The 25,504-nt window shown below is 36.9% G+C and overlaps 1 protein-coding gene across 4 annotated transcripts in view; it reads right to left on the reverse strand.

Moving 5' to 3' along the window:
• Akt3 (AKT serine/threonine kinase 3) overlaps positions 1-25,504 on the reverse strand; it is a 202,705-nt gene that overhangs the window by 49,782 nt on the left and 127,419 nt on the right. For 3 of the 4 annotated variants that reach the window (XM_070041922.1, XM_070041921.1, XM_070041925.1), the window contains 6 exons: positions 23,557-23,668; positions 19,925-20,069; positions 16,997-17,128; positions 13,323-13,388; positions 12,225-12,293; positions 608-730 (listed from right to left, as the gene is read on the reverse strand). In XM_070041922.1, the coding sequence (XP_069898023.1) occupies positions 608-730; positions 12,225-12,293; positions 13,323-13,388; positions 16,997-17,128; positions 19,925-20,069; positions 23,557-23,668 (647 nt within the window). The remainder of the gene's footprint in view (positions 1-607; positions 731-12,224; positions 12,294-13,322; positions 13,389-16,996; positions 17,129-19,924; positions 20,070-23,556; positions 23,669-25,504) is intronic. The other variant, XM_070041923.1, reaches the window with a different exon arrangement.

Here is a 25,504-nt window from a genome sequence, read left to right on the forward strand (position 1 = left end):
ACAGAATATAATGAAACTTGTTTTAGTATGTCACTTGCAAAGTTATTTGACTTTTATTCAGATGTTCCAAAAAAAATTTCTTTTTGTTGGTTGCAGGACTTGAACTTTGGGCCTGGGCGCTGTTCCTCAGCTCTTCAGCTCAAGGCTAGCGCTCAACCACTTGAGCCATTGCGCCACTTCTGTTTTTCTGAGTGGTTTGTTGGAGATAAGAGTCTTATGGACTTTTCCTCCCCGGGCTGGCTTTGAACCATGATCCTCAGAACTCAGCTGCCTGAACAGCTAGGATTACAGGCGTGAGCCACCAGCACCCGGCAGATGTTCAAAATTTTTTATAACATGTACAGAAAAATGAAACTATTATTGGTAGATCAGTCAATCAGAATAGTAAAGCAGAAATTATTTTGCATACCAAAAAACTCAAACACACAGGAACCACATGCATGTTAGAGAATGAAATTTCCTGTCAAAAGTAGCAGGACATTCCTAAACAAAGTGCTTTTTTTTCTGAACTAAATCTGCTTTTCTCAAAATTGTGTAACTTTTTAATTACTTTGTTTGTCCCTATGGTCTCTACAGACAACAAATTTTGATTACTTTTTTTTTTTACCTTGAGATCGCGGTACACAATCTTTCCAGAATGTAGATAGTCCAAGGCAGAGACAATTTCTGCACCATAGAAACGTGTGCGGTCCTCAGAGAACACTCGCTCTCTCGACAAATGGAAAAACAGCTGCAGGGTAAACAGCAGGGACAGGATTGTAATAATTACTGATTTAGTGGGGGAAATTAACACAAACATAAAACACTTCTCACTGCCATATTGTGATGATAGATAGTGTACTCTCCGTGGACACTCGGCACTCTTAGACAGCAGCTGGCTTATCTTTCCCAGGTTTCCAAAGGGAAACCAAGAGCTGTTAAATCAGCGTTTTAATCAATATACCAATCTTGTTTAAGGCATTCTGCTTGCTACCCATTTAACCTTCAGTTACCAGAGGAGAAAACCATGCACCATTAGACTGCACTTCCTCTCACTACCCTGCTGCTTCACTCACTCAAGGAACAGCTACTGACACAGAAGGAAGGAATAGGGAAGGGCACAATCCCAACATTCAATGCATAGCCTATAAAATAGGAAAACTGAGGGGAGGAGTTGGTTTGAGAGGGATGGGAAAGAATTATTTATAAACTGAATTGTTGAATGGTAACCTCTTTGAACAAATACTTAAATAAAAGTAAAAAATAAAAGCAACAAATAAACATTACACATATGCCTATGCCCATTTTTAACCGATAGAGAACTGTACTTAATTACTTAGATTGGTTTTAAGAAACGTCAGTGATTTCCTCCAATCAGTTTATATGAACTTATAGTTTACAACTTGATCACTATGTCTATAGAAACAGTTTCAATGTTTGAGGCTACACCTTCCACAGTGAGAAACTTTGTCTCTGGTGTTTTAAATCTATTTCAATAATGTCCAATATAAACTGAGAAGCTTCTGTTATTCCTGCTATGATCCTCAATATATATTCATTATATTTTCTTTTTTTTTTTTTTTTTGGGTCGGGTCGTGGGGCCTGAACTCTGGGTCTGGGCGCTGTCCCTCAGCCCTTCAGCTCAAGGCTAGCGCTCTACCACTTGAGCCACAGTGCCACTTTCACCTTTTTTTTCTGCTTATGTGGTGCTGAGGAATCGAACCCAGGGCCTCATGCATGCAAGGCAAGCACTCTATCACTGAGCCACCTTCCCAGCCCTTCATTATATTTTCAATAACATTTATATCATTTTTTTCATATCATCATTTAAAATTATTCTTTAATTATCCACTATTCACTTGGAAACATACTGAGTCCAAGTATCTAGATCTCTACTTCCTATAAAGGAGGGGAGTGAAATGCCTATAAATCCCAGCTACTTAATAGGCAGAGATGAGGACTGTGGTTTGAGGCCAGTCCAGATATAAAACTAATGACACCCCATCTCAATAAATAAATAAGACTTGGTGTAGTGGCTTTATAGCTGAAACTTTGGCTACGTAAGAGGAGAAGGTAAGAAGGATCATGGTCTGACCTTGAGCAAAAACTATGAGAACTTATTCAAAAATAACTTAAAAAAGGACTATGGGCAGAGCTCAAGTGGAAAAAATGTCTGCTTTGCAAACCCTAGTAGTACCACAAAAAGGAAGGAAGGAAGGAAGGAAGGAAGGAAGGAAGGAAGGAAGGAAGGAAGGAAGGAAGAGAGGAAGGAAGGAAGGGAGGAAGGGAGGGAGGGAGGGAGGGAGGGAGGGAGGGAGGGAGGGAAGGAGGGAGGGAGGTAAGGAGGGAGGGAGGTAAGGAGGGAGGGAGGCAAAAGGAAGTATAGATCTCATCTCTTAACTTCTACATGCACAGATCTCTTCTCTTGACTGGGGATATGAGGAGTCTTCTTCCCTAGCATGCTGCAGACACCGCAGGGAAGAAAACCCCAAACCACATCTCACCCTTCAGTCTGACAACATAATAGAGAAGGAGCACAACTAGGAATTCTGGAATTCAGGATTATACACTATCAATCCTTGCTCTGTTTCAGTGTATTAAGAAATCTGCCAAAAACAAGGAAGAAGTGTCACAGTGCTGAGTACACTGCTAGCTGCCATGGAGGTACTCAACACATGTCTATGACTGGAGAAAAATGAAGCAATAAATGTATGTTAGACTTCAAGTTCAGAAATTCACAACACCTTCACATGGATCACTGACTTAATGTCTCTATAAGGCTGTTAACAATTTTGTTTACACAAGAAGTTATCATCTGAAGTAACATAAAACAGCTCACTACAGTTTCTTACCTCCCTTGTCCCACTGCTCATTAATCTATTATTGCTTCCCTTACTTGGTCTTGGTGGTCTTAAGGACTGCACTCAGGGCTTTGCATCAGCTAGGCAGATGCTCCCATTGCTTAAGCCTCGGCTCTAGGCCTTTTTACTCCAGTTATTTTAGAGATATGGTCTTATTCCCCCCCCTTCCCCCCCCCCCAGCTGGCCTGGCCTAGTACATTAATCCTTCCAATCTCAACCATCCATGTAGCAGATATGACAAGTGTACACCACCACCTAGCTACTGATTAAGATGGGGTCTTGTAACATTGAGCAAGAGCCTTCCAATCCCTGGTTCTGAGTGGCTAGGATTATAGGTATGAGCCACTGTACCTAGCTATTATTGTTTTAAGACAAACTTTAAAATATTGTCTACTAGCTCCAGTAAAAAGAAGAATAATTATTGTCAAAAAAGATTTGAACATATTAGAATTAAAATATGACAAAATTCTCTCAATTTTAATACTTGCTACCTATTGTTCCCCAAATGCCATATTTTAACAATCTGGGGTGCTTGAGTCTGCATTGCCATTTTATGTAATACCACAAAAGAAGGCTAATAACTAAAATTATGATACATTATGTACTAAAAATGCATTCTGACTGCAGAATGTTGTGTCTTACAAATGATCAAACTGTGGAATGCCAAAAATCAAACCAATTTATACAATTATTCAGTGACAATAATTATATTTAATGCATTGGCATCCATACAAGGGCACAGAGTAAAAAGGAACATGGGTTATCAATAAGCTGTTGTGAACAACTTCTCCCATACTTTACATCACTGGCTTTGATGAAGGAAGCCCTGTGGCTGCCCAGAGTTATAGTGTTCTTCTAAAGGGATAAAGACAGTGACTAAGTGTCTAAATTTTCTTAAAAGAAGGTCACTCTAAGCACTGCTCTTCTACTTTAGAAAGGAAATATAGATTCTCCCCAAACTAGTATAATATATTCACGATTCTAGGTCTTTATTTAGATTATGTATCTTCAATTTGTCTTCCAGCCAATTTCTATAAAAGTATCAGCTAAAATCTCAGCTTATGGGGAAAAATTCTACATGCTCTCAATTCACTAACATTTCATGTCTACTCTTGCTACTTTATGGAACTCTTCTTTTTTCTTTTTTGGCGCTAATCCTGGGGCTTGAACTCAGGATCAGGTGCTGTCTCTGAGCTTTTTCTGCTCAAGGCTAGCACTCTACTACTTGAGCCACAGATCCACTTTTGGCTTTTTGATGGTTAACTGGAGATGAGAGTCTCACAAACTTTCCTGCTCTGGCTGGTTCAAACCATAATTCTCATATCTCAGCTTCCTGAGTAGCTAGGATTCTAAGAGAGAATCACTGGCACCTGGCCTATACCCATGCTTATAAGAGCATTATGCACACTAGCCAAAATATGGAATCAATATTTAGGGCCTATTAGCCAATGACTAGATAAAGGAAAATGTATACACACACACACACACACACACACACACACACATATACATACACATACATATTTATATGCATATACACATATACGTACATACACAGAGTAGTATTCAGCCATAAAGAAGAATAAAATCATGTCAGTTGCAGGAAAATACTTTCAATCAGAGATCATTATGTTGTGTGAGGTTAGCATATTAAATGTTACACATTTTCCCTCATATGCTGTCTCTAGATGTAAAAAAATTAATATGGCATTATTGTAGAATAGTTTTCTTAGGGGGGAGGTGAGGGAGAGAAGGGAAAAGAGAGGATGACAGAGGTGAATACTGACACAGACATATTATATATATATATATATATATATATATATATATATATATATATATATATATAAAATATGTGAAGTAGCATAACTAAACCCCATGACAACTATTTTAAGAAGGTTGAAGAAAGGAGGGAGGTCAAATATAAAAGATTAACAGAAGTATAAATTTAATCAAAGTACATTTATATATATGTATATATGTATAGAAATATCACAACGAAACCTGTTTGTAATCAAGTTTTACTCCTAACTAAAAAAAAGCAAGTAAGAATCACTTATATGTATGAGGCCCTAGGTAAGATTCTTAGACATGGCATCCTACCAAAAGGCTGAACAGTGGCTCCTGCCGGTTACTCTATCTACTTGGGACGCAGCGACAGAAGGATGGCTATTTAAGGCACCAGGCAATAAGCTGGCGAGACCATTTTTCAAAATAATCTGTGCATAGTGGCATGAAACTTGTGATCCCAGTTATGATGGAGACCTAGGTAGGAGGATTATGGTTTGTGGCAAAAGTACTAGAACCTATCTAAAGCCAATAAGTGCTGGGGTGTGGCTGAGTGGGATGCTAGGCAGGTACAAGGCCGTGAGTTCAACACTAGTTTTGTTTAAAGGTAGGAAAGGACAAAGGAGACAAAAAGCCCATAGAACTCAAAGTAATTAGAAGGAAAGGAAATATAAATAAAAGGAAATATAAATAAAACAAAGGTAGGAAAGGACAAAGGAGACAAAAAGCCCATAGAACTCAAAGTAATTAGAAGGAAAGGAAATATAAATAAACAAACAAGTAATAAATAATAAACAAGAAAACTAAGCAAGAACCAATGAATCAGGCAATTCAAAATTGACAAAGAAAAAAAAATCTATGAAATTTAACTCTGGATCTTTGATAATGTCAATAAAAATGCCTAAACTTCAGGTGGGTCAAACTCAATATTAGAAACAAAGTAAAAGGTATCTGTATCGCCTACAAACATTATCAAAATGACAGACCTTATTCACAAACACATTTGCAAGTTGAAAAAAATCTCAATGAAATGGATAAACGACCAAAACTAACTCCAGAAGAAGATAAAGTACATGGCTCTGTATATGTACATATTTTTACATTTCAATTTATTGTTGAAAACCTTCCCACAGCCAGGCGCTGGTGGCTCACGCCTGTAATCCTAGCTACTCAGGAGGCTGAGATCTGAGGATTGCGGTTCAAAGCCAGCCTGTGCAGGAGAGACTGTGAGACTCCTATCTCCAATAAACCACCAGAAAAGTTGCGCTGTAGCTCAAGTGGTAGAGCCCTCGCCTTGAGCTGAAGAGCTGAGGGACAGCGCCCAGGCTCAGAGTTCAAGCCCCACGACCGACAAAAAAAAAAAAAAAACCTTCCCACAAAGACAATCCTTACTAACAAAATTTGGCTGCTGTTAAGAGGGTAATTCAGTGGAAAAGCACTTGCCTCGCCTGGATTCCTGCAGCCAGAGACCCCACACACTCTACCTCTCCCTCTTCCCTTTTTCCCTCCCTCTTCCTCTCTATGAATGAAGTATGCCAGAAAGTAGTAGAAGTGGTGCTTCTGCTCATGTTAAGAAGTCAGTATTAGCCCAAATCCAAACCCACAGACTTTACTCTGGACAAGGTGTCAGGGAAAGATACTCATAGAATGGTATTTGTAATGACTACCAGACTTACAATTCCCAGTAATATTTTAGTTGAAATCCAAAAATATATTGAAAGGATAATGTCTTATAACTAAATAGAGTTTATCAAGAAATGAGTAATTTGTTTAACATTCAAAAATCAAACAATGAAATTCAAGGTATTAGCAATGATAAAAAAAATAACTATCATGACAGATACATAAGGAAGTCCTTTGACAAAATCTAACAGCTTCTATGTCTCTAAATGTCAGTCCACAAACTAGGAATGAAGGGAGCTTCTTCAACTTCATAAAGAGCATTGATGACAAACTTATAGCTAATAGCAAACTTGCAGATAATGGTACAAAGGCCTTCACTGCAAAATTAGCTACATGGAGTCCATCATCTTTCCCAACAATGCTCTCTGCGATGACTGGTGATATGAAACTACTACATATATTGGTCCAAATTCACTGAACTTTGTATGAATTATGGGAAATGATGCATAAAGTTGGAGTTGGCATTAAATTGTGCTTAAAATCATGCACAAAGTTCATCATGAAATAAAAAAGAAAACTGTAGAACAGGAAAAAATTGAAAAACATGCTATGGAAAGTACTGATACTTCAATTAATTTTGTAATTTTTAGGGGAAACTCAAAACAGTGTAATTTCTTAGAAAGACAAAAATCATAGTCCAACAAAACAAACACCAGTAAATGAGAACTTGACAGGGCTAGGGTAGGGTCAAGAAGAGGAAAGTGGATGAAGAGAAGGGGTGTGTGGGTGGAGTGCAGTAACAAGTACAATGTATATCCCACAAAATTAAGACAAGTAAGAGAAGGGGTGGGTAGGGAAGGGTGGGTGAGAACGAGGAAAGGGGTGACACTGATCAAGATGCGTTGTATTCATAAACTGCTTTGGTGAATGGCAACTCATCTGTACAACTACTTAAACATAATAAAACTATGTTAAAAGTATTTATAACTAAAATATATAAACTCTGACAATTTGGCATCAAGAAGATACCGAAGACGAAGAGCTGGGGTTACCAGTGGCTCATGCCTATAATCCTAGCTACTTAGGAGACTGAGACCCAGAGGAATGCCGTCCAAAGTCAGTCTGGGCACAAAGTCCATGAGACGTCTCCAAAATGTAATGTTGATGAATTATGGTCATTTTTTTTTAATGTGGAACACAAATGGCTATACAATGTGGCTCTGGAGTACAATTTTAAGAATTATTTTTTGGTGTCATTGTCTTCAGAGTCTCCAATTATATATGTGTTGGTCTTCCTCTTTTTATCTTCTTGAAATGCTTACTCTGCGGTAAAATACCCTCCATTTGAGAAGTCTAACTATTAATAAGTTACTGTTCTATGCCATAACCACATAAGAGGTAAAGGAATCATGAAAAAAGTGGCTGATCAGTCCAGTTCCAGAAAACTCATCTAAAAATACATTTGAAAACATCTTACACATGGAGGCAGGTTGAGTCTTCTCATGCTGACTTTAATTGCAATGAGATCTTGGTTTCATGATTCATTTTAGGAACTGGCCTAGAAATATTACACAATCATAAAGTAAATATGGCATGTAAAATAAAATTTTAACTTATTTTGGCTTGAACTTTAGATGCCAATGTGAATATTATAATCTATCTTTCTTGGCGAGGGAGTTTTTGAAAAAGATTGGGGTGAAGGCAATAGAAGTTTGATATAACCTACATAAAAGTTAATAACTCCTGACAATAAAGATATTTACATGCCTATAAATTTAGTAAAATTTTAAAAAGCATCACTATGAATATGAAATGAAGTATTTTTAATGTAAAAATCACCCAAATCACACCTCTATAAATTAGTAAGTGAAACTCAAATGCTGACTGCCGGCACTTCTGTCTTATGTGAATTTAAAATGAGATGATTTTGGTTCATAGAAGACAAGATGCCAGCCAAATAATAAGAAATCTGAATAAGAGAGGATTTCAAGAATGACATGAAACTGAAATTCATATGCAAAAATCTGAATTTTTATCAACGAGACCAAGCTAGACTATGCAAAGAGCTAAGGATAGATAGTAGTAATAATGAATATAAAGAATGTAAGAATGTGAAAAATTTGTCAGATGCTCTACATGGTCGTTTTCCTTCATTTCTAATGAATCTCTTAACTTCCAGAACATTTCAAACAGGTGAGAGATCATGGAAATACAATTTACAAGCCTGAAAGAAGTATAGGTGTGAAAAAAATTTGGGGGTGAGTTTTAACTAGGGACTTCCTAAACCAAAGGGAATATCACCGGTTTTCAGTTTCAACCCAGGGCATTTTTTGCTTCTGATGTAAATCAGTAACACCTAAGCTATTAAAACAGTGGCATAAACATGTCGGCAGCAGTGTGAGTGAAGTATTTTATGGTTAATTCTACAGTGCACAGTGATGGCCTCTTTCACATTCTTACTGATATAACTCAGACAGCTCCATAGCCTTAATCAACACTGCAAAGATTCCTCTTCCTTGGCACCCTCTCATTTCCATTTCTCCAAGCGCTCTGTAGTGCCACAGCCACCAGTAAAAACCAAGGCAGCAATGACCTTATAAAATACATACTGGCATTTGGGCCAACATGGATAATTACTGGACAGGTCATATGTGGGGGTACAAATGCTGGTATGAATTGTTCATAGCATTCCTCCTTATTCATGAACACAATTACGATTATATTTGTTTTTCTATAGCAATTAACGTTTTTGCATTTCTAGGAAGCATTCCTGAGGAGAAAAAAAATGCTAAAGTGAACCTAAAACACAAAACAGTGTGACCATAAAGACACCCTGAGCACGGATGGATTATACCTATAATCCTAGCTAGTCAAGAGACTGAGATCTAAGGATTGAGGTTTGAAGCTAGCCCAGGTAGAAAAGCCCATTAGATTCTTATTTCTAATTGTGTATCCAAAAGCTGCAAGTGGAAGCATGGATCAAGTGTCAAGACTACCAGCTTTGAGCAAAAAAGTTAAGGGACAATGCTTAGGCCCTGACTTCAAACCCAGGGCCAGCACAAAAATGCTGGAGGCATGGCACAAGCATCAGCCAAATAGCTAGTTCCAGGCCCTGAGTTCAAACCCTGCTACTGGCAAAAGAAAAAAAGTAAAAGGGGACAGGCAGGGAAGGGAGGGAAGAAAGCAGGCTGACAATGACTATGGTAACACACACTGGTAGAAGCATACTCTTTTTGATGTTGGGCAAATTAACCTTACCGAGCTACACCTAACCCAAAGTACATCTGTTAATCTAAAGACGTCACTTTCACTAAAATTATTTCTCCCTTCCTCCATACATGGCAGTGCTGAAACTATTACCGTTGCACTTATTACATGTCAGATATAGAATCTTTTCTCCAGCTTCAAAATTTGAAACAATTTGGTCCTAACCTATAGTTTATTCCCAAACAAAAATTTAGAAAGCAGGGCAGGAGAAAAAAAGTAGAAAAGGCCTAAGACATGTCAAACAAAAGAAGTAAAACATGTTCTTTAATGCAAAAGAAAAGCATCTGGCTAGTGTGACAATCTGCTTTTGTATAATTTTTCTCAACAATCATCAATTAAAGCATCTTGTAAGTCTTCTAAGCTTACGCGTGTGCTGGCTCCCTCCAGAAAGCTCTCCTTCCATCATGCAGGGGTCCTGCCTATGAAGACGCATGGCCTTTCTCTTGTGTATCTAACACTAGTCACACACATCATTTAGCATAATTGTTATCTTATCTTCTTCATAGACTATAGACTCTCTGAGGTAAAAATCTATGCTGAACTCTGATTTGTACATCCCATAATATTGACCAGAGTATCTTGTACACAACCCAGTAGGTAGATATTTGTAAATTATACTAAGATATCCTTACTATAAAACAATCTGGTAAGTGATACATATATGTAAATACAGGAGACCATATAAAAAAGTTGGAAAGACATTAGAAGTGTGCTGTTCAAGCTTCTGACTGAATTAATCATTTTCTCTATATTATTTTCTCCTTGGTCAGCCATATACCTATCTGACTATTTTAAGTTATTAAATAATATCTGCAGATGGCACAAAATATGAAAGCTACAAATACGTAATTGGAAAATAGGTCTTCCTTCTACCCTGTGTCCAGCCACCCAGATTATCTACCCAAAGGCAAGCCATAATACCCAGTACATAATCACAGAGATAATGCACACAAACATATATATATGAACATGGTCTTACTGTCTTTTAGCACAATGCTTCAAACTTCCCATCTTGCTTTGCTCACTCGTATTAGTTCAGAGTGGGCTGCCTCATTGTATTTAATGGATACTGAGATTCTACTGCGTGGCTCCAACACCATTTACCTGAGCAGACTTCTTACTAAACATTCATTTAAGGTAATATAATGTTGCAGTGAACATATTTATTTATGGATCATGATATGTTTATAAACAAATGCCTGGAAGTGGAACTGCTGAGTACAAAAATATGTGCCTTTTTATCAATATACTGATAAGATATTGACAGAGACTTCTGGATACTTCCTTAATTTAACTTCTATCTCCCTAGGTAAACTACAACCTCCTTGGGGATGCTTCCCTTACTTAATTTCTGTGATTCTGCCATACATATATTTCTTCAGAACCTTAGGCAAAACCTTTGAAAATGTTATTAATCTTACCCCAAAATTTAAGTTCTTCATAACTTCATAACTTCACTGTATTGGTTAATTTTCTCAGATTTCAAGCAAATCTCATGTCTCTATTTCCTATCCATATCCAATTAACTAGCTGTTAATATGTGCCAATCCTACAGTTCTAAGACATTCATCTTTTTCCTATTTTTTTTTCAGATATCTGACTTGTAAGCACCACATTTTACATGTCTGGGTTATTATTATTCTACAGCTCAAGGTTTTCCTGCCTTAGGCACATCTATCTGTAATGGGACACAGCATCCTCTCTGCTGGAAGCATCTCAAATCAAACCTGCTGACATTTCAAAAAGTCTACCTTAAATGCTAGATCATTCACAATTTACTCCCTTTCATGAATTCAACAGTCCTTTAGGTTTTAGACATTCTGATTTATAATGTACTCCTAAGACAAAATTATACATTCCTTCATGGCAAGGGTAATGTCTTAAAACATTTAGATAAACTCACACTGCCTAGGTATTCAAAATGTATTTACTGAATGAAGCCTTCAAATAAAGTAATTCCTATACAAGCATACAAATCTACAGGAAAAAGTGTCCACAAACAATATTTATTTTGGCAAATGACAATATCCATGAGATACATACAGACCTCAATATAATAACTAAATTTATTTCAGAAAGCTCACAATATAAAATATTTCCAGTTAATTATTAGTATAAATTACATTTGCCTTTACATTAATTTTGTTCAAAAATAGGGAAGAAGAAGTTTGTTCAAAAATCGGGAAGAGAAAGTACTACTAGTGACTGAATTTCTATTCAAAACTGTAAGATCTCTTAAATCTCTTAAGTCTAATCATGATGCTTTAACTACTACACAGAAGAAAAAGTTTCATCACAATTTACCTATGAAATACTGCTCCCCTTAGTTTAAAATAGGTAAAATAACTTACTAACATAGAAACAAGTTTCACAGGAAACCTACTTGATGAAAAACTTTATAAAACATAATAAATCTTACATTTCTGGTTTTCAAAATTTAATAACAATTTCAAAAATCATACTGTGGGAAGACTTTTAAAATGCTTAAATATAGGAAAAGTGTAATTATCTTTTCCAATCTATAAATGTACTTATAAAAAGCACTCATAATACGTCATTAGAAATTATTAAGGTCTCATCTACACAATAGTAGAGAGAGTTACACAAATCTCTATCGGGTAGTGAATTAGTACAACTTGTATTTTAAGTAATGTTTGAAATAATGAGAAGTTACTAGGATGAAACGCCGGATTGCTTTTGACTCACCTCTCCCCCATTAACATATTCCATCACAAAACACAAACGGTCTTTTGTCTGGAAGGAATATTTCAAGGACTTGAAATGAAAAATAAAAAAAAGTTATAATCCTATATTCTTACCATTATAATAGTATGAAAAGAGAACATTTAAAAACTGTAAGCATAACTGATGAGACAACACTGATGAGAAACCGGAAAGGAACATCGGGAGTTAAGGAACATGAAGTTCCTTCACAGTCCACTTACTGTGGGCTTACAGAAGAGTTTATAAGAAACATAAAGCAAATTTTGTATTGTCAGGGGGAAACTAAGACTGTAAGTAAAATTAAACTGCTCAATCCATTACCCCATCTCTCTGAAACTGCTGGTAATCAAAGTTCTCATCCATGCAAATTACTCCAGTGCAAGTTCCACAGGAATACAGTTCCTGTTGACATGTTGGAGTTTCTAATAATGTAACAACAGATAATCAACATGTAATAAAGTAACACAGGAAATCCAGGTATCTAAGGATACCCTTGAAAGTTTCCATTTCAAGTATTTCTAAATTTTTAGTAAAAGATTTCTGGAAGTCTGTCTGTTAATCATAATCTGAATGTACTTCACTGGAGTCAGGAACATAGATAGAGGAACTTTACAATTGTCCTTGTATCACATTTATATGCATTAAGACACAGCTTATACTTTGTCAAGGGAAGAAACAGTATGGCGACTTATCAACATTGAACATCGGTAAAATTCATTTATGATTTATAAATCTGAAGAGAATGTTACCTGATCATTTAAATATTTATCTGAAGCCAATAAGCAAAATAAACAAAATTTACATTTAATATTTCAAAGGTGTTTTAAGTCTACCATTGTGCCAGTGAACTCTTTAAAATGCCACAATCATCTATTTGCTCTTTATTATTTTTTTATTTCTTACTGGCAAGGATAATCATGGGAAGGGAAAAAGTTTCAAGTGGGTAACAGGAGTGATTATAAATTAATAGATATGATAAATTTAACCCCTGTATTCCAACAATTTATGGGCTTCCCACATTTATACAAATGTTATTTACAAAGTCTGTTAGGACTATCACCAGGGGCCCCAGGCACTTACGGTTAAAAATGGATGCCTGGTGTTCTTTAATACTCTGCTTTCAGTTAGAGTGTGTGCCACTTCATCCTAAAGAGAAAAAAACAACCTATCAGTACATGCTGTAAGCATTTTCACCATTTTTCCGAACTTAGCAGCAGTTATACTCAGGTACAAAATACACTGGCATGCTTCCATTATTGCATACAGCCATTACCACCACACAAAGCAAAACAATAATATGTCAGAAGACCTAGACTCATATAACTCACCCATATTTGATCAAACTATATTAATAATAATGTAAAATAAACACCAAAAATATCATACACTGGGAAAATGAAATAGTACCATTTTCCTCTTAAGGAATGGCTTATCAGGTAGTATTTTAGCATGTAGTAGTTAGTATTTCCATGCTTCCAGGGGATATACAGGATGTAATTCAGTAAAGAGCATACATCTTTTAAGTCTACTTAAAAGAAAAACCAGCTATTGAAAAAGGGACCACAGGTTATATACAGAAGACTTAATTCTAAATTGTACATTTTATAAATAGTAACAGCTTCGAGGTTACTTAACTAGATTCCTTTACTCTGCTTAATAATTTTCTCCAGTTTGACCACAGGTCTACCTTGATGAGTCTATCAGAAGGTAACTGAAACCTGTATACATTATGTCTAAAAGCATTTGTTTCCTTTATCCTTCCTGTTCAGGCTTGCTCTTGATTATTTGGGGTGTTTTATGCTTGCTATGAATTTTAGAACAAAATTTTACATTTCTGCAAAAATAACATTTTTGACAAGGATTATATTAAATTTCTGGATTGCTTTCAGTACAATGGCTTATTTTTACAACATTAATTTCACAAATCCACAAACATAGGTATTTCCATTTTATAGTGTTTTCTACAGTTTCTTTCTTCAAGGTTTTATAGTTTTCACTGTAGAGCTCTTTCAGCTCCTTGGTTAGGTTTTTTTTTTTTTTCCTCTAGGCAATTGTTAACAGAACTGTCTTCCTGATTTTTCTATCAGCCTCTCCGTTATTGATGTATTAAAAAGCTATTAATTTTTGTATGTTAATCTTATAGTCTTCTATCTCGTCGAAGTGCTTATGATCATCTAGGAGGTTTTCTGGTGAAATCTTTAGGCTTGTAAGTAATGAATTATACTGTCTGCAAATAGAGATTACCCGAGTTCTTTCTTAAGACATTTGGACCCCTTTTGTTCCCTACTCTTGTTTCTCTGGCTAGCGAAGGTGTGGGGAAAGTAAACACCTCTGTCTCATTCTTGATTTGAGGGGAGCCAATGCTCAAGATTCTAGCATTTAAGGATTCTATGTTATTTTCAGAGAAGATAGAAACAATTTTTTCTTTTATCTTTGTAGGTTCCTTATTTTTTTTCTTGAAGTGATTTTTTAAAATTTAATTTTATTGTCAAGGTGACATACAGAGGGGTGTTCCATATTTTAAAAAAATTTTACCAGCATATATTAAGTTCCTTCAACTCACACAAATTAGAGGTTAGACCAAAAAGCTCAAGAATGCTAACTAGAAGCAATGACTAGAATCTTGAGCCAGAAAATTTCCAGACATAAAAGTACAGAGAGGCAATTACTGGCTAGCTCCCAGGCATTCATTGAAACTTGTACGACTAAAGGATAAAACACAATCTTAAAACCTGAAGTACTTGCATGTCTTAAATAATGTCAAGGAAATGAGGTAAGAAGGAAAATGTATCCCCAAGAGTTCCATAATATAGAAATAGTTAACAAGAATGTTCTGCTGGAGAAACGCAAGGAGGTTCTCATCATGCTCAGGAGCAGGTACTCCCTCTTTTAGTTCCTTCCTTAATGAAACCAATGAGAAGCTGCCATAGACCATCATCACAATCTGTGTTCCTAGGAAGTACCCTCTGAGCTCTCAACTGACCAACCAATAAGTGACTTTTTGTATGAAGAAACATCAATTCTATGATCTACAAAAGCATCTTTGGAAAGCTACCACACTGACTGATAATGTAAAACTCTGAAAAAGACAAGAACCAATCTGCCAAGAGGGTTCATTTCTGACTGAAGAAGCAAGCACAAGCCATTTCAGGATGCTCAACTGAATGCTGTTTCTTCACAGTGATAGGAGAACTGAATGACACCAAAGATAGAACATTTGGTTATACATTGATAAATAGGTGGTCATTTCAGGTTGTATGGAAAGGCAGATGGGCAACGGAAAACTAGACAAAGAAAGAGTATTAAGGAGACACAGTGATATGGCCATCAGAATGGGAATTTTTAGGCCATTAAAATAGGACAAGTTGATGCTCATCAGAATAAAAAGACCAGTTAAAATAGAATGGCTACCTGGGTTCAAGACTGGGTGGAGGGAGCTGCAGCAATAGAGATGAAATGCCACTAACATACTCCTCTTGTGCTCTTGATATATGAAAGTGCCAATAAAACTGTCCCCTCTGTCAGCAAGAGCAAAGGGACTTCAAATAACTACAGAACATTTCCCAGGAGCAGACTCCCAAGCTCAACATAGCTGTCAAGAACACTACAAACTGGACTACTATCCATTATAAGGTATAAAGGGAAGAATGGACACTCTGGATTGAATTTTACATAACCTGGTAATAGATGCAAAAGCACAAAACAACTGCAACATTCAGGCACTAATGGCTCATGCTTGTAATCCTAGCTGAGGATCTAAATCTGAGGATTGCAATTCAAAGCTAGCCAGGGCAGGAAAGTCCATAATACTCTTACCCTTAATTAGTCAGCAAAAAGTTAGAAGTGGATGTGTGTCTTAAGAGGTAGAGTGCCAGCTTTGAGCAGAACGCAGAAAAAGCTAAGGGAGAGCACCGGGGTTCTGAGCTCAAGTCTTAGGGACAGCAAGTATGCGCACATGCACATGCATGTACACACACACACACACACACACACACACACACACACACACACACACGCTTGTGCATGCACAAATAAAAGATACTGTACTCGATCAATTACCAATCACATGTCATTAGACCAAAAAAATATACTTTAGAGACCACAGTATCCAAAGATGGTAAAGAGGTATCTCATCGAATGAACATATAATGTTTTCATGAGGAGGATAGATGGACAGAGATCTGGAATGGGAAATTGAAACATTTGTTGTCTAAAATAGGAGATAAAGATGAAGGGTGGCATAGAAGTCTTCACAAATATGGACTCATACCTAACTTTGTGAGGCCCCAGAAGGATTCCTGCTTGAAAGACCCCTCTGCTTTCCTGGAGGCCATGACAAGTGGGGCAGGAGAGGATGTCAGGCCCCTTTTTTCACAATACCTCTACTGTCTTTTTCTCTGCCTGCTGCAGTGATCTTGAGACCACAGCTGTGACTGTGGATGCCAAGGAAGTGTGACCGTACTCTCAATCATTACCCTGGGCTAACAGGATGGGCTTGCCTTCACACCAGTTGGACTGTGAGAGGGGGAAGGGATGGTACTGCCTAGGGGTCAGCATGGTCTCTTATCAGGAACCGGGCTGTGCCTTCTGAAGGTGAAAAGTGTTTACTGTAGGTATCTGTACATTCACTTCCTGGTGCCGATACAGCAAATTATTAGAAACTTGACATGAAAAAACAATTTATTCTCTCAAAGACCTGAAGACACATTCATACCGCAAACAAAACTTTGTCCCCAACTCTTGCAACCTATTACCTTTGCAATGATGACCTCTTTCTTCAGAATCTTCATAGCATAATATTTGCCACTTGCCTTCTCACGAACCAAAATTACTTTCCCAAAAGTGCCTTTACCTAGTAGTTTCAAATAGTCAAAATCATTCATTGTCTGAAAAATACAAATTTAAAAAATCTGTTATAAATTATTTGACACAATTTATCATATATAAATATATGTATAACATCCACTCAAAAATATCTTTTTTTTTTTTTTTTTTTTTTTTTTTACCAATTTCTAAGTAACTGCAAATAAAAAGAATAAGACTGCTCCTGGATGTCTCAGCAGCAGTCATGGATATTAAAAATAAATAGTTCTCAAATACTAGACAAAAGCATTGTGAACCTAGAATTTCTCAACATGCAAAATTTCCAGTAAGTGAAAAATTTCAAGGACTCAAGTTTTCATGGATTTAGTGAACTTAAGAACATCCCCCCTTCATTCCTAAGCATGCCTAAGGGGATAGCACTTTTGAAGGAGACACCTGAGAGTAACTCCAACAAAATAAGGATGGCATCCAAGAAAAAAAATATTTCAACAAATATTTTTCACTGGAGCTCAGTGAAAAGAAATATAACAAGGATAGCAGTTGCAACTTCTGAGAAAACAACTAAATCCAGGAAAACTTGAGTCCTTGAAATTTTTCACTTACTGAAAAAAAATTTTTTTATTGTAAAAATGCTATACAGAGGAGTTACAATTACATGGGCAACATAACGAATATATTTTTTATCAAGCATTGTTGCCTCCTCTTTGTTTCCCCTTCCCCTCCCTTCCCATACTCTCCCCACCTCCCCCCACCACCAAAGTTGTAAAGTTCGTTTTTTGAAATAACGACTTGTACATCTCCTTGTTGCAATGGGTCCACCTGTATCCCTATTTAAACGATTTGTTTTTTCCCTTCCCCTCTGCAAATTATACCAACATCAAATACAGTGAAAGCAGGGGTTATACTGTGGGGGTAGGCACATACAAAGCAACATAGAAATCATCTTATAAATATGTTAGAAACAATTGCATGAAAGAGAAAAAAACATTTGAATACTTGGGAGTTCATTCCCCTAACATCAACTTATCTGACCTTTTCTGCTTGACTTAGACATATACATTTGTAGAAAAAGGTTGGTATGGAAAGCAAGCATGCACACAGATGGAATAAGCTATAGAAAATAAGCTGCAGATATGCCTTGCAAAAATCTCAGACATCATCGACTCCAGCCAGTACAAGCAGTAAAGGTGAAAAAGGCAGAAGTATTAGACGTTTCCCGGCGCGTCTGCCTACCCACTGCACCAAGCTGTTTTCTCTGTCCGCTCCCTCGCTTCCCCTCCCAGTAGACTGGCCCCTGCTTTGAACATAAAGATTACAATCAAAGACACTTTGCTGGCTCCAGAACCAGCCTTTAAATCTGGCAGATTTTTAGGGATTCCAGAAAAGTAAATAGGATAGCTTTAAAAAAAATAGTATAGGTTTTTAAAAATGGTATAGCTTTTGAATGGTAGTATAAAATTCAAAGGATTATATTTATTGGGATTTGATTTTAAATTTATCAATTTATAATAAAAATTTTAAGTTAATGATGTACATGTGCGCCTATGTGCACAAATTGAAATTTCTTATCTCTAAGCAAGTAGGCAAAACTAGATTGTTTTTCTTTTTTTAATTTTATTGTCAATATACAGAGGGGTTGCAGTACATAAGGTAGTGAGTACATTTTTTTGTCGAACCTGTTACTCTCCCTCATTTTTCTCCCTCTTTCCCTCCCCCATACTGTCCCATTGTGTTTTTCTTTTTGAATAAGGAACCAGTTAAGTTAAACCGACACTCAGTTTAAACAAGGCTAAGCCTATAAAAGAGAAAATGTGTACACATATCTTGCCAAAACCAAACATCAAATATAATTTTAATTAAAACAAAAATTTGGCATGAGAGAAGTCTATGAAGTCAGTCTGTAAAGCTATAACTATCATTTTACTAAGTTCACATGTTTAACATGTGCAAAAGGAAGGATTTCAACGCAGGCAGTCTAGCTCCAAAGAGCTCTGAATCAATGCATTAATGACAAATTTTGGGCTGAAGATACACCTTGTGCATATTTGTACAGCGTGCACAAGGCCCTGGGTTCTATCCCTACCTCTTTTCCTACAAAAGACTAAGAAAACAAATAAAACAAATTTCACATATAACACTGAATATTTTTGTTTCCTCATCTGAAGACTCATTTACAACCTATTATATATTGCATATACACTAAACTCTATGTAGGTAAATGACATGTTGTTCTCTTTCAATCTTTAGAGTTAAGATACCTTTTAAAGAATTAAGGATGCTTTTTTCACATTTTTTTTGTAGCAGCAAAAAGAATTTATAATTCCCATGGAAACATCAAGTGTCCCTTGTTCTAGAGTGTCAAGAAGAGGAGAGGCTTGTTTTCTCGTTGGCTCAGGAGCAGCCCCCATTTGCAAGGTCACACTTCGTGGGACTGGTGGGGGGGGACAGGGGAGGGGTCTGGGGGGGTTGGCCAACACACCAGAGCCTTTCTATGTGGGTTTTCAGTGGAACACAGGATGCCAAATGCAAAAGGCGCAAAGCGCTCAGGGAAAACATTTGATTTCCAAGTTTATAAAAATGAAAACAAGGGAAGTGCAACTGATAAAGTTGTTTGGGGGCACGGCACTGCTGAAGTGCTGATCACATTTGGTTTTAAATGATAGGTATTTTAGGTTAGTGTGGACAAAATAACTCCACACATACACATCCTAAGAAAACTGGTAGACCTCCCTCTCAAATAGCATTTATTTGTTCTCTAGTTTGTTCTAGTTTCCATTTCCTAAAGTTCAAATAGCAGTTTACTACCTGTTTTACCCAGACAACTGTGTTCAGAGCATTAAGATGCCACTGTCTTCTACCTTTCTTTTGTGGTGGGTTGTAGAAGCATCCATCTCTTCCTCTCCTATATTGTCAATCTGGGAAGTTGGACTACAATTCATTCTCTCCTCTTCTTGCCTCTGTAGTCTGTCTGCCACAGCCTGGATAGCTTCTGTCCATTCTTCCCTACAGAAAGGAATGAGTGAAATTCCTCATTAACCGAAGATGCTGAATGATGCTCATATTTTTTAAGGATACTGTCAGTAGTGCCCGCATGAAACTTTTATTTTTTGCCACCGTTAAGTCTTTTAATGAATACAGAAAAGCATACACCAATGTAAAAAATAATTATACTAGATACTATCTTTTATTTTTACTTAAAGTACTTTATTCTTCTAGTCATAAAAATAAATAAAAACTTATGTAGAGGAATAGTATAATACTGTAAGAGCAGCAAATGACTTCAGTGCTTAAGCTCTAGCTCAAGTCTATCTTTATAAACATAAAGTGCAAAGAAAATCAAGCTTGAAAAAGGTAGTATCAACATACTATAAATAGTACTTTCAAAGAATGTATGTTTCATGGGAGTGTTCCATTCACTCAACCAGTCATCGATTACTTCTGTGGTCAGATATTGGACTATGTGCTTAAGATAAAGAAAAAAAAACAGGAAGGAAGAAATAATGCTTACTGTCAAGAAACTTACACAATACTTCTAGAATGAAGTACAAATGCAGCTGAATGCTGGTGGCTCATGCCTGTAATGCTAGCTACTCAGGAGGCTGAGACTTGAGGATTATGGTTCAAAGCCAAATAAGGCAGAAAAGCCTGTGAGACTGTTATCTCTAATTAACCAGCACAAAATTGGAAGTAGGATGTGGCTCGAGTGATAGAGCACCAGCCTTGAGTGAAAAGGTGCTGAGGCCCTGAGTTCAAGTCCTAAGACTAGTATGTATACGCACAACCACACAAAAGGAAGTACAAATGCCGATAAAAACATGAAGTATGCTTAATATTCCTGGCCATAAAGGAAATGTAAATCAAAATGACATTGACCATATCACTCCAGTCAGAATGGTCATCATTAAGAACATAAATAATCACAAAATGCTGATGAAAATGTGGGGGAAGGGCATATAAGATGATACTAAGTGAAATGAACGCCAAGATAGGGACACAAGAGGTTTTCTCCTTGTCACTGTTGTTTTTAATGTATATGTGATTCTTTTGTTTCTTTTGTATGTTCTTCCCCCATGGTATAACCCTTGTTGTCACGTCACTGTATTTGATTCCAGTGCAAAAACAATGAGGGGCAACACTGCTCAATAGGAAATGTACTCATTACCTTATTCATGTAACTATAACCCCTCTGTACAGTATCTTTACAATAAAAATTATATATAAAAAAAAAGAAAATGTGGGGGAAAAGGAATCCTAACCACTTACATTGTTAGGAATGCAAACTAGTGCAATCAACATGGAAATTATTATGGAGGTCCTTTAAATAATTAAAAGTAAAAGTAGTCTAAGATCCAGTAATACCATGTTTGTCATTTATCCAAAGGAATGTGAGTGAGGAATAATAGACACCTGCACAACCAGGTTCATCACAGCAGCCAAGGTTCATTCACAGTAGCCAAGCTATGGAAATAACCCTATAACTGATGAATGCATCAGGACAATACAATATATCTATACAATGACTACTATTCAGCCACAAAAAGTGAAATTATATCCTTTGTAGGCAAATAAATGGATCTGAAGACCTCAGACTAAGTAAGCCAGGTTCAGAAAGACAAAAGTCATCTTTTCATTCATACTTGGATGCTAGACCTGAAAGATAAACACATGTAAACATATACAGGAATATATATAATTTGATTAAAGTACACATATGTGTGAGATACCATGGTAAAGTTCTTTTGAGCAATTTGTATGCATATTAACAAAAATGAGTATTGTGAAGTTGAAACAGGTCTGATTTAGGATGTGGTTACTAGTAGGAGTAGGTGAGACAAATGGAACATGAAGTCCGCTGAGACCGGGATGGGGGAAAGGGAGGGAGGGAGGAAGGTGACTCTGAGCAGGAGCTGAGCATCTATAGATGGTAAATTTTAAAAAGAAAGGAAAGGGAAAGAAAGGCAAGGCGAGAAAGGAAGGGACAGGGAAAGGGCGGGAAGGAGGGAGGGAGAGAGGAAGGGAGGTTACTTACTAAGACCAAGAACAGTCATGACATGTTCGGTATGAAAGACAAGAGAGATACATATGAATTAGTACAGACAGGGAACCTACTTATCTAGTCTACAAAAGTCAGGTTTTGTGGAAAAATTGTCATGTTAAGATCTGAGAGACTGATAGGAATTAACATGATTATTGAACTTGTTACATGAAAACGTGCAGTGCAGATGAGGGGTGGGAAGTAGAGCGGGAGTCAGGCAGGGGTGTGGACGACACACTACAGGTTATGAATACTGGAAGCATAGAAAATAAGATTATCATGCTAAATTCTGGTTATAGAATTACAATTATGAGTATTTTCTATATCTTTTTTATTTTTCTTTCCTGTATTTTCTAAGGTAAGTAAGCATTATAATTGTTATCAAAATAATGGTTTAGAAGGAAAAAAATAACTTCATGTAGGTCTAGAATTTTAATTCAATGGTAGAACATTTGCCTCCCATTTACAAAATCCTATGCTCCATTCTTAGCTCTGTAAAAAAAGTAAATAAATAAATGTTGTCTTTTTTTGGTTTAATTAAGATCTTAGAAGACTATTATAAGAAAAGTTTAATTTACTCATTTGAAAATGAGGCATTTAACTTCAACAACTAAGATCCTATATGATAACATACGTCTGGGAAAATCATTTTGTGTTTGCAGTCCCCAGACCTAAAGTATGAATTCACCAGATAAAAAGACTAGAAAGCCAGAACGAGAGGGAGGGAAGGTGTTCGCCAAGTCTGAGTGTAGATCAAGAGGATGGAAGAAGACCATGCAAGAGTCAGTGAGCTGGCTGTAATGTGCTGCAGTTTCTCTCTTCCACAATGGGGAGCAGTCAGTCATGCTAATCATCCTAATGCTCCCCTTACGTGGACTCAGAACTAGTGGCAGAAGGCCTGTCAACTCCAAGCAGGCACTTGCAATTAATATAAAAGGGTACACTACTAGAAACCTTGACTATCCTATTTTCCTCAGAACTTAAAATAAGAATACAATCAAGTCTGTGATTTAAGAAAAAGGTAGTTTGGAAAGTGTTCTACTTTCTCTGAAGAATTGTAACTTACATTATGCTTAGCAGTCCTGGTTTAGTATTTTGCAAGCTCCAGTTTGGTTTTTTGTTGTTGTTGTTGTTGTTTGTTTTTTAGTCAGTCATGGGGCTTGAACTCTGGGTCAGGGTGCTGCCTCTCAGTGCTTCAGCTCAAGGCGAGCACTCTACCACCTGAGCCACAGCACCACTTCTGGTTTTCTGGTGGTTTATTGGAGATAAGAGTCTCATGGACATTCCTACGTAGGCTGGCTTTGAACTTCGACCCTTAGATCTCAGCCTCCAGAGCAGCTAGGATGACAGGCGTGAGCCACTAGCGCCCAGCTCCAGTTATTTTTGTATGATACAAGAAACGGCACATCTTTAGATTGCTGCTTTTTCACAAAATGGGTAAGACAAGTCTCTTACCTTTCCTCTGGAGTATCAACATGGAATGTTCTCTCTATAACTGTGGTCCACTGTAGACATCTGATTATAAATGTATTTGGCTTTGGTCTTTCTGTTTTCATTAACTGGCATTCTAGAAATAAAACAGAATCTCTTTAAACATGCAAGTACTTAAAAGCCATGAAATAACTGGTGATAACTGAGAGCTACTCCACACAAAACTTGGTGCAAACTCATAGCTTTCTATAATGTCTTAGCATTCCCTTCCCTTCCATTTTAACTATTTCTCCCAAACAGACCTTGTTTTTCCTTATATTTAACATTAGCTGTTACTGCTAGCCATGTGCAGTGCCTCTCATTTATTGCACTCCCACCCACATACCATCGCTATCTGTCCAGGTAATCTTCTGAAGTCCAGATCAAGTCTCATTCCTTCCACGAAGTATTTTTATAAACCTAGGTCCGAAACTGTTTCTTCTCTATTCTCATTGTTACTTATCCCTTGTTATGTACTTAGCATAGTATTATGGTACACTTTATCATTTTAAGAAGATATCCATTTATCTCTATCTTGTGTGTGTATGTGTGCGCGCAGACACAAATGCAAGTGACAGTCCTAGGACTTGAACTCAGGCCTTAGGCACTGTTCCTGAACTTGTTTGCCCAAGGCTAGCACTCTACCACTTAAGCCACAGTTCTACAGAATTTTCCTTCCCTAGTAGCTTCCTTCCCTGAGTAGCTAGGATTAGTCATGAGTCATTGGTACCTGGCAATTTCTACCTTTTGATATATTAAATTGCCTATAAATCTTAGTATTCATAGTTACTACAAGAATTCTGTCAGTGAATATATAAGACTTTAAAGTTAGTAAAAGTATGCACTCGATGACACTAATGTACTAGGATTTGATTTTTTTCTAATTATACAATCTTGGATAATGTCATCTCTCAAGCCTTCAGAAGTTGAGAGAGGAAAAATTATTTGTTTGTGGTTTAATAATAAAAACTGAGTATGGAGTTAATAAATTCAATAATAATAAGTCTGAATAAAGACTATTATTACTGGATGCACACCTGACTATACCTTAAACTAAAATGTAAATGGTCAATTTCAAGAGAAAGGGCAGAGCTGTCTACAAATACTACACTTCTGAAAGAAACTTCTTTACCCGTAGTCCACAAGTTCAACACTGCTCACATCTTGTCCTTTCTTCATCAACAACAACCATCATCTGCTGCTTTACATCTTTAAGGTTCAAGACACAATTAACATTAGACTAATCCTCTGTGGACACCACATTGAAATAGATAATTCACCCAAGCTTCTCTGTTTAGTTTTCTTCTCTTTCCTAACAGTCTTTCATGATTTTAGCCAACATTTTTCAAGTTCTCTAATATAAAAATCCAGGTATCTTTCCATTTTGGGTCTCTATTTTAAGGCATGTGTCAGGAGTGGGGTGTGTATCTTCAGAGCAGTGCATGCTTCGCATGCATGTGTTAGGGCTAAGGTTCAATCCAGAGCATTGAAAGGGGCACATAAAGAGCATCACTTCTACCTTGAACTACTGGGACCATATTTCAACTAAACATGGGATCTTTCCCTTTAGCTCCACTCCCCTTCTAGGCTTCCATATTTCATATTTCCCATCATCTACACTCAGCCAGGAAGTGGTCTTCCTCTTTGATATTGGAAGTATTTACTCTTACCTGGGTTTTGCACTCATGCAATTCTACTTCAAATTCTTACTACCCAATATTGAAAGCCAGAATCTTCTTACTCCAGAGTGTTGAGAGGTCATGTAAGTTAAGGGCAGGTGTTCTGAGATATCTGCATACATTTAACAATGAACTCGGGAATTCTCCTGCTCCTGTTCCTTCTGCTGACCTGTATCCAGGTTTTCTTCATTTCAGATAAAGGCACTGCAACTTTCAATTGCTCAAGCCAAAAACTCTGGAATCACCTGAGGTCT

The sequence above is a fragment of the Dipodomys merriami genome, unplaced genomic scaffold (assembly GCF_024711535.1).
Source record: "Dipodomys merriami isolate MVZ:Mamm:240054 unplaced genomic scaffold, mDipMer1.0.p SCAF_31, whole genome shotgun sequence".
Lineage (NCBI taxonomy): Eukaryota > Metazoa > Chordata > Mammalia > Rodentia > Heteromyidae > Dipodomys > Dipodomys merriami.